General features: G+C 38.8%; 3 protein-coding genes across 14 annotated transcripts in view; 1 reads left to right on the top strand and 2 right to left on the bottom strand.

The window, feature by feature from the left end:
* The window catches only part of LOC110367769 (zinc finger protein 239-like), a 577,202-nt gene that overhangs the window by 436,970 nt on the left and 127,521 nt on the right, over positions 1–12,711 (top strand). The gene's annotated exons all lie outside the window — the stretch shown is intronic.
* LOC105924673 (zinc finger protein 62 homolog) overlaps positions 1–12,711 on the bottom strand; it is a 120,171-nt gene that overhangs the window by 25,843 nt on the left and 81,617 nt on the right. For 4 of the 5 annotated variants that reach the window (XR_004929582.1, XR_004929583.1, XM_036132294.1 and 1 more), the window contains exon 1: positions 2,874–3,158. The exons of the other annotated variant lie outside the window; for it this stretch is intronic. The gene's annotated coding sequence lies outside the window, so the exon portion shown is untranslated. Of the gene's footprint in view, positions 1–2,873; positions 3,159–12,711 lie in introns of those variants that run through there. 5 annotated transcript variants of the gene reach the window in all.
* Positions 10,715–12,309, bottom strand: LOC105923733 (endonuclease domain-containing 1 protein). Its single transcript, XM_012859682.3, has 2 exons — positions 11,655–12,309; positions 10,715–11,494 (listed from the first exon to the last, which is right to left on the bottom strand). The coding sequence occupies exons 1-2, from the start codon at positions 11,967–11,969 to the stop codon at positions 10,889–10,891; spliced, it is 921 nt and encodes a 306-aa protein (XP_012715136.3). The 5' UTR covers positions 11,970–12,309; the 3' UTR covers positions 10,715–10,888.

Below are 12,711 nucleotides of genomic sequence, written 5' to 3'. Positions count from 1 at the left end.
CCCACTGTCGCTTCATGCTTGCTCAGTATGAGGGATTGCAGCAAAGCCATGTACAATGCAGATGACTCTTCCTGTGGCTCTACGGTTCCCCAGGAGTGAATGCTGCTTGTCGGGACTTTGATGCAATCAACTGGTTTCCTTATATAGGACATTTTTGACCAATCTGTATAATCTGACCCAATCTGTATATTATGATTGAACTTGACTTTATAAAGTGCCTTGAGATGACATGTTTCATGAATTGGCGCTATATAAATAAAATAAAATTTAATTGAAGTAGAGCGGTGGTCCCGCTTCCACAGCCCGAACGCACACATGCTGCCGCAGCGCTGAGCTTCCTACGGCCTAGGACCCGGAGCTGCCTCCTAACAGCCACATTTCAGCTAGCCGCATAGCCGCATGCTCTCTTATCAGACTACCAGCTTTCCCTGGGAGTAATTAATGACCAACCAGACGGCCGTCGCTACAACCAGAGACAACGGGAGAGGTTTGGCAGAGAAATAAACAGGATAAGTTTAGAATGGTTTACCTAATGTGTTTTCAAAGCTTGACTGAGCTAACAGGGATAGCTCCCATTAACATTTTGAAACCAAGTGTTACTGATGTAATATGTGTTGTATTACGGTTATAAAAAACTTTATTTCCGTAAGGGTTTTATACATTGATGGTATTATCATGTTTGTGTTTTCCGGTCCGCTCAATACAACCAAAGTGGAGCTTAAGGCCTTTTAAAATTAACAGCGAATGTCCGCTAGCATAATGCTATTAGCTTCAACGATAACATTCATTTCATTTTAAACATATTGTATGATTTCATTTCGCTCCACCATAGTTTGATAATGCTATGAGCGTTATTACTGCATTAATATGGAACAATAATGTCGATTTAATGGTGTTTTGTGTAACTTTAGGATTAATCCATTTAGCGACCGATCGCTACAGCGATGTGATTATTGCTTCCCAGAGCAATAATCACATTAATAAATCAAGCGTCCCTAAAGTTTCAGATTTTACTTTCTTTAAAATGTTATTTCATCAAAAAATGTTTTGTTTAACTCAGGATTTGTATTTTGAATGGGTTGAAACACATACCAAATGTTCTAAATTAGTTAATCTACTACAAGATCATTCCATGTTTTTTAACTCAGATCTGTGGTGAACCAGGATCATCATCATTCTGATGATGATCAACCATTTTATTTGTCTTTGTTTCTTTGTGTGTACATAGTTCCTTAGCTTCTTTTTATCTTAATTTTGCTTAGTAGTTTAGTTAAGTTTCACTAGCCTAGTAGAGAGGATTGAAATATAGTGTTAATTCAGATATTCAGTGATGTTCTCTGGATGTTCATTTTATTTCTGTTAATGCATTCTTGAACTTGAAGAGAAGTTGTCTCTCCTTTATTCTATATGTGTGCAGAGTTTGCTGTTAAAATGTCGCCAGTGCCCAAATTCATCCCTTTCAACTATTGTCCTGATATCAGCTGTTTGGGCTCTACCAAGGCCAGCAATGAATTTGCCAACTTCTTTGTAGAAAATACTCATAATAATAATCTCAAATAATCTCCACACCCACACCAAATCCAGTACCAATGTTATGCTCAAACATAAATGCTGAGAGAAGGACTACATTTCGACTACATTTCGACTACTCAGCTGTAAAAGCTTAGAAGAAATTATAAATCAGTTAAGCTCCTCCTCCTGCTGTCTTCATAAACTACCTACTGCCGTCCTTTAAAAGGTTTATTCTATCATTGCATCTGATCCACATAGTAAATTCATCTCATCAGGTGTTTTCCTCCAGGCTTTAAAACCACAACGTTCCTCCTGGGAGCCAGGCTAACGAGGAACCTAACGACTCTCCATTGTTGGGGCGACCAGCTCCAGGTGAGTCTACAGGTGAGTCTACAGGTGAGTCTAAGCTCTAAGGAGGCCTGTAAAGCTGGAACTCCTCACTACTCCAGACATTTAGAACTGAGAAAGCTTCCTGGATGGGAAACAAACGTCTTCAGTAGTGATGGTAGATGAGGCGCCATGAAGCGTTTCAACACGTTGCCAAACTGTATTGATTCTGTGTGACTGAATACTGACACCTGCTGGACGTTAAAATAACTACAACTGACACTGATCTGATGACCTATTTCAGAATAATATAATTTAAGTCATTGTATGTTGCATTGTATTTCATATTTTCATTTAAATTTAAAATATCTTTGATATTTTAGATACATTCTATAAATAATGGGAGCCTGTCACATAATGTAATAACCACTAAGTAAACATGTTGTGAATGAGGATGCTTGTGTGGACTGACATTATTATTATTATTATTATATATATGTTTATTCTCTTGCATATATATTTCATATTGGCAATATCTATAACAAAGCATGAAAATTTTATTTCTTTTACATAACGGTAAGGTGAACTCTGACTCTCGTACTGTACACCAACAGAGAAGATCTCAGTTCCATAAAAGTTGATGAATCCTGTGTTTTCTATTCTTCCCTTGGTTAATGTTGTCTTGTGTATACTCGTTGTTTGACTTGTTTTAGTCTCTATTACTATTAAAGTTTCTCGTAACTTTTTCATAAAATGTTCCGCTTTGAAGCCGAATTACAGCAGGAAAGAGAAGAAGTCTTTCTGGAGGAGGAACCCGGCATCACCGAGGGCAGCTAAGCGGGGTCCTCCGGCTCAGCTACAGCAGCTAGCAGCTATGCTAAAGGAAGTGGGTTCCCCTGTAGACCGCCAGCAGAACCTCCTACTGAGCGAACGTGTCCAGAGCGGGTCCCGCTGAGCGAAGCTGCTGAGGTCCAGCTGGGCTCTCAGACCTCCAGCCTGTCGGAACCGAGCCTTAAAGACTCCTTTGGACTCACCCGGTGCAGCTTCCAGCTCCGAGCCGTGGGGGAGTCCCGCTTCTCCTCCGGGTTCTGGAGCGGATCCAGCGGTCAGTCGGAACCGGGACGCCTGCTGGACTGGATCCTGGTTGGGTGTGGTTGGTTGTGGACCGAGCGGTTCGGATGGTGGGAAGCTGTGAAAGCGTCCAGCAGCAAACAATGGAAACAGCAGCTAGCTGCTGGTAGCGGAAATCAGACTTCTTGGTGTTTATTGGCGGTCAGCAAACAGCGGATTGCTGCTCTAGCGCCACCATGTGGTGAGGAGGAGTGGATCTGAACGCTACTGCAGCCTGGATCCTTTACCTGGAGGAGACCATTAAAAGCTTCCTCACACCTCTCACTTCTGCACTTACTTTAAGCAAATCACACAAATATACTTTCACTTTCATTCTCTTCGCATTTTTATTTCTGATATTTTATGGATTTAGAGTCAGACAGACTTTATTGTCTGAATGGTATTATTATTATTCTAATTCAGCTGCACGATGACAATGGAGCAACATTTTGCTGTGAGGCTACTTCTTAATTCAATTAAATTTAATTTACATAGCGCCAATTCATGAAACATGTCATCTCAAAGCACTTTCCAAAGTCAAATTCAATCAGATTATACAGATGCAAATGACAGGGACAGTTGTCAGCATTGTTGATGGCTTTGCAGCAATCCCTCATACTGAGCATGCATGAAGCGACAGTGGAGAGGAAAACTCCCCTTTAACAGGGAGGAGAACCTCCAGCAGAACCAGAACCAGGCTCAGTGTGAACGCTCATCTGCCTCCACCCACTGGGGGTTACAGAAGACAGAGCAGAGACACAGAAAGCACAGAAGCTCACATTGACCTTGGAGTACTTTCTATGTTAGATGGTAATAGAGGATGATCTGCCTCACCTGGATGATGCCACAGCTAACAGAACACCAGACCAGGTGTACCCTCTATGAAGAGAGAAATGACAGAACTAAAAGTTAAAAGCTGAAATAACAACAAACAATGCAGATTGTAGAGCAGTAGGAGAACTCAGCAGAGTGAGAGAAATAGACCCTGATGTCCTCCAGCAGCCTAAGCCTATAGCAGCATAACTATAGAGGTAGCTCAGGGTAACATGAGCCACTCTGAGTAGAAGCTTTGTCACAAAGGAAAGTTATAAGATTAGTCTTAAAAGTAGACGGGGTGTCTGCCTCACGGACCAAAACTGGGAGTTGGTTCCACAGGAGAGGAGCCTGATAGCTAAAGGATCTGCCTCCCATTCTACTTTTAGAGACTCTAGGAACCACCAGCAGACCTGCAGTCTGAGAGCGAAGTGCTCTGTTAGGAACATACGGAGTAATCAGAGCTCTGATATATGATGGAGCTTGATTATTAAGGGCTTTATACGTTAGAAGAAGAATTTTAAATTCTATTCTTGATTTTAACAGGAAGCCAATGAAGGGAAGCTAAAATTGGAGAAATATGATCCCTCTTGTTGATTTTCATCAGAACTCTTGCTGCAGCATTTTGGATCAGCTGAAGGCTTTGAACTGCATTTTGTGGACTTCCTGATAGTAAAGAATTACAATAGTCCAGCCTTGAAGTAACAAATGCATGGACCAGTTTTTCAGCATCACTCCTGGACAGAATGTTTCTAATTTTGGCGATATTCCGGAGGTGAAAAAAGGAAACTCTGGAAACCTGTTTAATATGGGATTTAAATGACATGTCTTGGTCAAAAATAACACCAAGATTTTTTACTTTATTACAAGAGGCCAAGTTAATGCCATCCAGATTAAGTGATTGAATTTAAGTGCAGGAAATTTAAAGTCATCCAGCTTTTGATGTCATCAAGACATGACTGCAGTCGAAGTAATTGATTGGATTCATCAGGATTTATGGATAAATATAGCTGAGTGTCATCAGCATAACAGTGGAAATTAATCCCATGCTGTCTGATAATTTTGCCAATCGGAAGCATATATATAGTAAAGAGAATTGGTCCAAGGACTGAACCCTGTGGTACTCCACAGGTGACCCTAGAGTTTGAGGAAGATTTATTATTAACATGAACAAACTGGAATCTGTCCGACAGATAAGATTTAAACCAGCCTAATGCTTTTCCCTTAATCCCTACAGTATGCTCAAGTCTTTGTAGGAGAATATTGTGATCAACTGTATCAAATGCAGCACTGAGATCTAACAGGACAAGTATAGACACAAGTCCATTATCTGAGGCCATGAGAATATCATTGGTGACCTTCACCAGAGCTGTTTCAGTGCTATGATGAGCTCTGAAGTCTAACTGAAACTCCTCAAGTAGGTCATTGCCTTGTAAATGTTCACAAAGTTGATTAGCAACTACTTTCTCAAGAATTTTAGATAAGAAAAGAAGATTAGATATAGGTCTGTAATTTACTAACTCGTCTTGATCAAGACAAGGTTTCTTAAGTAAAGGTTTAATAACAGCTACTTTAAAAACCTGTGGTACATATCCATTTACTAAGGATAGATTAATCATGTCTACAATAGTGCCACTGATCAAAGGGAATATGTCCTTAAACAACTTGGTTGAGATTGGGTCTAACATACAGGTAGAAGGTTTAGATGAAGCTAAAATTTTAGATAGCTCAGAAAGCTCTACTGCTTCTAAACAGTTCAAACACTGCGCAGGTTCTAAAGGTTCCTCCAATGCTGCCTCACTTACTGAGGACGAGGTAATCATGTTTGGGAGGATGCCAATTATTTTATTTTTAATGGAATCAATTTTATTTATGAAGAATCCCATAAAATCGTTACTACTAAGAGCTAAGGGAATGGATAGATCAACAGAGCTATGACTCTGTGTAAGTTTGGCAACTGTACTAAAGAGAAACCTAGGATTATTTTTATTCTCTTCAATTAATGATGAAAATATGCTGCTCCAACTCTGCGAAGGGTCTTGTTATACAACAATAGACTGTCCCTCCAGATTAAGTAGGATTCCTCTTGGTGTGTAGAGCGCTAATTCTCTCCAATTTCCTAACATTGTGCTTCAAGGAACGCAGCTCTGAATTAAACCAGGGAGCCAGCTTCCTGTGAATAATCACCTTCTTTTTCAAGGGAGCTACATTGTCTAATGCAGAACGCAATGAGGAAGTCACACCATTAACAAAGGTGTCGATTTGTGAATGGGAAGAAACAACATTGCTGCCATCTGCAGGGTATTTCTGCAATACTGACGATATTAAAAGGGGGACAGACTCTTTAAGTTTTGATACAGCATTATCTGACAAAGATCTACTATAATGGAACCCTCTTTTGGGGGTGGAGAACTCAGTTAGATTAAACTCAAATGTTATTAAAAAATGATCAGACAGGACAGGGTTGTGAGAGAATACTGTTAATTCTTCACAATCAATGCCATATGTCAGCACAAGGTCTAAAGTATGAAGCCAAGAGTGTGTTGGTTTATGCACATTTTGAGCAAAACCAATTGAATCTAGGATAGTTTTAAAGGCTACACTAAGGTTATCACATTCCGTGTCAACATGAATGTAAAAATCACCCACTATAATAACCTTATCAGTATTTAACACCAAATCAGATAAGAAATCTGACAACTGATCCAAAAACTGAGTGTAAGGGGCCTGGTGGACGATACAAAACAACAAACAGAAGAGGTTTTATTGCTTTGCAATTTGGATAAGGGAAACTGAGGGTTAAATGCTCAAAAGAACTGTAGTTATTAATCGGCCTGGGACTAATTAATAAATCAGCCTGAAAGATGGTTGCCACTCCTCCTCCTCTTCCCACAGATCTGGGAATGTGGAAATTTGAATAATTGGAGGGAGTTGACTCATTTATACTAATGTAGTCCTCTTGTAGCCAGGTTTCTGTGAGATAAAATAAATCAATCTGATTATCAGAAATCAATTCATTAACTAACAAAGTCTTTGGAGGGAGAGACCTTATATTTAACAGACCACATTTAATTGTTTTCATTTTTGACTCAAGGTGAGCCGTATTGATTTTTATTTGATTTTTATGATTTGTTTCTTTTAGATCAGTTTTTGATCTGTTAAGTTTTGGCCGTGGGAAAGACACCGTCTCAATAGGATAATGGGTGGGTAACAGTACAGAAGCTGCAGAGAGGTGTGTTAAACTACGGCTCTGCTTCCTGGTCTGGACCCTGGGTTGTCAGCGTTTAGGAGAACTAATAAATCCGGCCAGATTCCTAGAAAGAAGAGCTGCACCATCCAAAATGGGATGGATGCCGTCTCTCTGGATCAGACCAGATTTTCTCTAGAAAGTTCTCCAGTTATCAATGTAGCCCACGTCGTTTTCAGGACACCACCTAGACAACCAGCGGTTGAATGATGACATGCGGCTAAACATGTCATCACTGGTCAAATCAGGCAGGGGACCAGAGAAAATTACAGAGTCCGACATTGCTTTAGCAAACTCACACACCGAAGCAACACCAACTTTGGTGACCTCTGATCGGCGTGATCGGGTGTCATTACCGCCAGCGTGAATAACAATCTTACGGTATTTACGCTTATCCTTAGCCAGCAGTTTCAGGTAGGATTCTATGTCGCCCGTTCTGGCCCCTGGTATGCATTTAACTATGGTCCCTGGTTTCTCTAGTGCCACGTTTCTGACTATAGAACTCCCAATCACCAGATTCGGCTTCTCAGCGGGTGTGTCGCTGAGTGGGGAAAATTTGTTTGAAACGCAGACGGGTTGGTGGTGATCTGGGGTCTGAAATCTAGAGCTATGCTTCCTACGAACTGTCACCCAGCTGGCCTGCTTACCCGGCTGCTCGGGTGCTTCTGGAGGACCTCTAAGTGAACTAACGCTAGGTCTATGTGGCTCCGCGCTAGTAAAGGGGCGGCTATCAGCTGGTTTTTCAACAGCACGGAGTCGGGTCTCCAATTCTGACACCCTCGCCTCCAAAGCTACAAAAACACTACATTTATTACAAGTACCATTATCACTAAATGAGGCAAAGGAATAACTAAACATCTGACACAGAGAGCAGGAGATAGTGGGAGACTTAGTAAGGGACGGAGAAGCCATTATGAGGCTAAAGCTAGGCTAGCGCCCTTTTACCACGCCCAAAAGCAAACCGTGTGAAACACGAGGAGTTCCCAAATGTGATGAGCAGCAACAGAAAATGTTTTATAAGTGCTTATGTGTTGGAAACAGATGTTACAGCAAAGAGGTTTAAAGATAAAAGCGAGAGAGCCTGGAGCAACACACTGCGACAACAGGAAGTGACACAATACGCCTTACCATTTCAATGTTTTTTAGCTAGTTTTTCACTTCTGCGTCTTCTGCTCAAATCATTCTGCAGATTAGCATTCTCACTGCTGTTACACAAGAACAGCTTTGTCTAGTTCCTCATACGTTTTATTTGCTTCTTGTTTTTAACATGCAGCTCTGTGTTGCAGCTGTGGCTGTTTTAAAGCGCTTTATAAATAAATGAAGTTTTAGAGTGTCCAGCTTTTGGTATTAGCAAGAACCATTATAACAATATTCACCTTATAAAACAAATTTATATTTTGTGTTACTACTACTACTACTACTACTACTACCACTGATACTACTACTACTACTATCACTACTTCTGATACTACTACTACTACTACTACTACTACTACTACTATTTAACTGGTTTAGCTGTTTCAAAACATTCTTCTAATCCTTCATCTTTTGTCCTTTCATGTTCAAATTGTTTTTTCTTAGATTTTAATGTTTTTCAGCTAGTTTTTTCACTTCTGCATCTTCTACTCAAATCATTCTGCAGATTAGCATTCTCGCTGCTGTTTCGCAAGAACAGCTTTGTCTAGTTCCTTATAAGTTTTATTTGCTTCTTGTTTTTAACATGCAGCTCTGTGTTGCAGCTGTGGCTGTTTTAAAGTGCTTTATAAATAAATGAAGTTAAGTTTTAGAGTGCCCAGCTTGTGGTATTAGCAAGAACCATTATAACAATATTCAGCTTATAAAACTGATTTATATTTTGTGTTACTACTACTACTTTTACTACTACTATCACTACTACTACTATTACCACTGATACTACTACTACTGCTACTACTACTTCTTCTGCTGCTACTACTACTACTTTTACTACTACTGCTTCTACTACTACTTCTTCTGCTACTACTACTACTACTTTTACTACTACTGCTACTACTACTACTTCTTCTGCTGCTACTACTACTACTTTTACTACTACTACTACTACTACTTCTTCTGCTGCTACTACTACTACTTCTTCTGCTGCTACTACTACTACTACTACTACTACTACTTTTACTACTACTACTACTACTACTACTACTTCTGCTACTACTACTACTACTGCTACTATTTAACTGGTTTAGCTGTTTCAAAACATTCTTCTAATCCTTCATCTTTTGTCCTTTCATGTTCAAATTGTTTTTTCTTAGATTTCAATGTTTTTCCACTTCTGCATCTTCTGCTCAAATCATTCTGCAGATTAGCATTCTCACTGCTGTTTCGCAAGAACAGCTTTGTCTAGTTCCTCATACGTTTTATTTGCTTCTTGTTTTTAACATGCAGCTCTGTGTTGCAGCTGTGGCTGTTTTAAAGTGCTTTATATAGAAATGAAGTTAAGTTTTAGAGTGTCCAGCTTGTGGTATTAGCAAGAACCATTATAACAATATTCGCCTTATAAAACTGATTTATATTTTGTGTTACTACTACTACTTTTACTACTACTATCACTACTGCTACTATTACCACTGATACTACTACTACTATCCCTACTAGTGATACTACTACTACTACTGCTACTACTACTTCTTCTGCTACTACTTTTACTACTACTACTACTACTTCTGCTGCTACTACTACTTTTTTTACTACTGCTACTACTACTACTACTTCTGCTGCTACTACTACTACTACTACTACTACTTCTTCTGCTACTACTACTACTACTTCTGCTGATACTACTACTACTACTACTGATACTACTGCTACTACTACTGATACTACTGCTACTACTACTACTTCTTCTGCTACTACTACTAATTCTGCTGATACTTCTACTACTACTACTACTACTACTATTTAACTGGTTTAGCTGTTTCAAAACATTCTTCTAATCCTTCAGCTTTTGTCCTTTCATGTTCATGTTTCATTGTTTTTTCTCAGATTTCAATGTTTTTCATCTAGTTTTTCCACTTCTGCATCTTCTGCTCAAATCATTCTGCAGATTAGCATTCTCACTGCTGTTATACAAGAACAGCTTTGTCTAGTTCCTCATACGTTTTATTTGCTTCTTGTTTTTAACATGCAGCTCTGTGTTGCGGCTGTGGCTGTTTTAAAGTGCTTTATATATAAATGAAGTTAAGTTTTAGAGTGTCCAGCTTGTGGACAATATAACAATACTCACCTTATAAAACTGATTTATATTTTGTGTTTTTCTCACCTTACGATGACAGAAATAAAGCATTGGAGTGTTTGCCTTAACATAAATGAACTTTATACTAGCAGCAATAAGTGGGTGGGCTTTTGCTTGAAACTTTAAATAATCTTCAACTACATTTTAGCAATTATTAATGATAAACTGCCGTAAGTTTTTTGCATGTTTGTGTTTTGTATGTAACCTTTAGTTATCAAGGTAGATCTATATTTTGTATAGAAAATAAAAATAATCACCTGCAGAGTTTGTCCCAGAAAGAAATTACTTTTATAATAGTAGCAATAAGTGGCTGAGTTTTTCCTCGAAACTTTAAATCATCTTCAAATACATTTTAGAAATTATTAATCATCAATTGTCATGTTTTTTTTTGCATGTTTTTGACAAGTTGTCACGAAAATAAACACTTCAGTCCATCGTAATGCAGATTTGACTTTATTGAATATTTCACAAATTCAAGACAAAAAGCAACTTATCAGTGATCACATTTATGATAATTATCAATTTCCACTTATGAAGATGTTGCACATAAATGTTAATTAAATGATCATATATGCAATACATTGCCTGAATGAAGGGAAATCAACAGCCATTTAATTAGCTCTACAGTGCTTATGAAATAAAGTTATCTCCTTATTCAGCCGTTGCTTCAGTATGGCCTCCAGGTCTCTCAAGGGCATCTGCTTCACATCATAACCTTTCTCTGACTCTTTGCGTACAATGTCATTGTTACTATCAGGATAATTTCTTCCCACAGCTGCATAAGTGGGGAACAATTTTTTGTCTTCTTCTTTCAGATCTTTCTTAAAATCAGGGCAGCAATAAGCAGACCAAATGTACTCAGGTGCATACACTTTATCATTCGCCTTCCTAATGCTGTCAGGGATTTTATCTTCAGTCTTAAAGGGAATTGCTCCCGTAATCACATACATGTTTCCATCGCAGGATTTCTTTCTCTTTAATATTTCTGACTCCAGCTTGCTCCATGTCTCGGCATTTGAGCCTTCTCGCTGCGGCACTATATTGGTCAGGGTATATGTTGCCTCTTTGTCTTCTAAAGTTCCTTGGTGCTGTTTTGGGACCAGATGCCCCTTGGTGTAGAAAGAGCTTTCTCTGTAGTCTTGAAGGGATGCCTGTTCATTAAACTGATCTTTCAATTCCAGTGGATGCATTTCTTGTTGTCCATTTGCATCAGTTAACTGATTGAGGAAAAAAATTCAGTTAGGTCTGTGACATGCAATATAGCAAAGATATTTAGAAATCCATTAATGTGTAGCAGTTGTGAATGAACAATAGTTTTGTGACAACTTGCCAATAAAACAACTTGTTTGAATTTAATTTAGTATGTTTTTGTCTTACCTGTGGCTCATACATCCAAACTTCATCTTTTAGTTTTTTATTTTCCTCAGGCAGACTGACGATGTATGCAGAATACAATGCTACCAAATGCTTGCGGTCATACAATGTGGCAAAGCGCATCTTGTTCTTGTATTTCTGGCATATTGGCTGAGAATCTTTGACTGCTATTCCTTGTGGTGGAATGTCATCATAGAAGAACTCCTTGCATTCAGAAAAATCATTGCTGAGCAAGCCGGAGGCTGTACCAAGAAAACAGGACAGAAGAAACAGGAAAGCAGCAGCTGAGACCCAATCCATGTTCCTCTGTGAGATCATCTGCAATAGAGCAAGCTGCCTTTAGACAGAGTCAATAACCACTGTTGTAAACTCCTCATCAAACAAAGTTATTATTGGCTGTCCTAAAAGTCGCTAGATGATGTCATCTCCTAATTTGCATTTTTGTTTATGTACTTGTGATCCAGGCTGTAGGAAAGAGAAGCTTTTGGGAAGACAAGTTTTTGAAAAGACTCTAAATATGTTTGGAATTCCAAATTAACCTTTTGAAATAATTTATGATTTTTTTTTATTAATCCACACTGCACATATCAAATTTGACCTAACAGACAGTTATCAGAGGCACACACTGCAGGGGCTGTGATGAACGTGGAAATTTGAAATTTGCAAAGTCACTTCCTCTTAATATTTTTACATTTTCTAGTCACCATCAGGCATGTGTCATTTTTCTGTCACTTTTTGGATTTCACATAGTTTTCCTATCGGGCTTCTGACTCCAACAGGACCTGGCAGGATGCCCAGACACGACCCACCTGGTTATGCTAACTTTTTCAAATATTTGTACTTGTTGTGCGTTTTGACTAGAAGCTTTGGCAAAAAGGAAAGTTTTAAGATTAGTCTTAAAAGTAGACGGCGTGTCTGCGTCACGGACCAAAAATAAACTAATCTTTTTTTGTATATAATTACACAGTTTTAAATATATTTCTACTCCTAAGTTTCATAAGAAAATCAATAGGAAAAGCAACAGGAGTTGTAAAACGACTGTAACAGGAATGGCTCCGGC

Source organism: Fundulus heteroclitus, unplaced genomic scaffold (assembly GCF_011125445.2).
Source record: "Fundulus heteroclitus isolate FHET01 unplaced genomic scaffold, MU-UCD_Fhet_4.1 scaffold_49, whole genome shotgun sequence".
NCBI lineage: Eukaryota > Metazoa > Chordata > Actinopteri > Cyprinodontiformes > Fundulidae > Fundulus > Fundulus heteroclitus.
The sequence above is the reverse complement of the archived record's forward strand: the minus strand, read 5'-3'. Positions and strand labels throughout refer to the sequence as shown.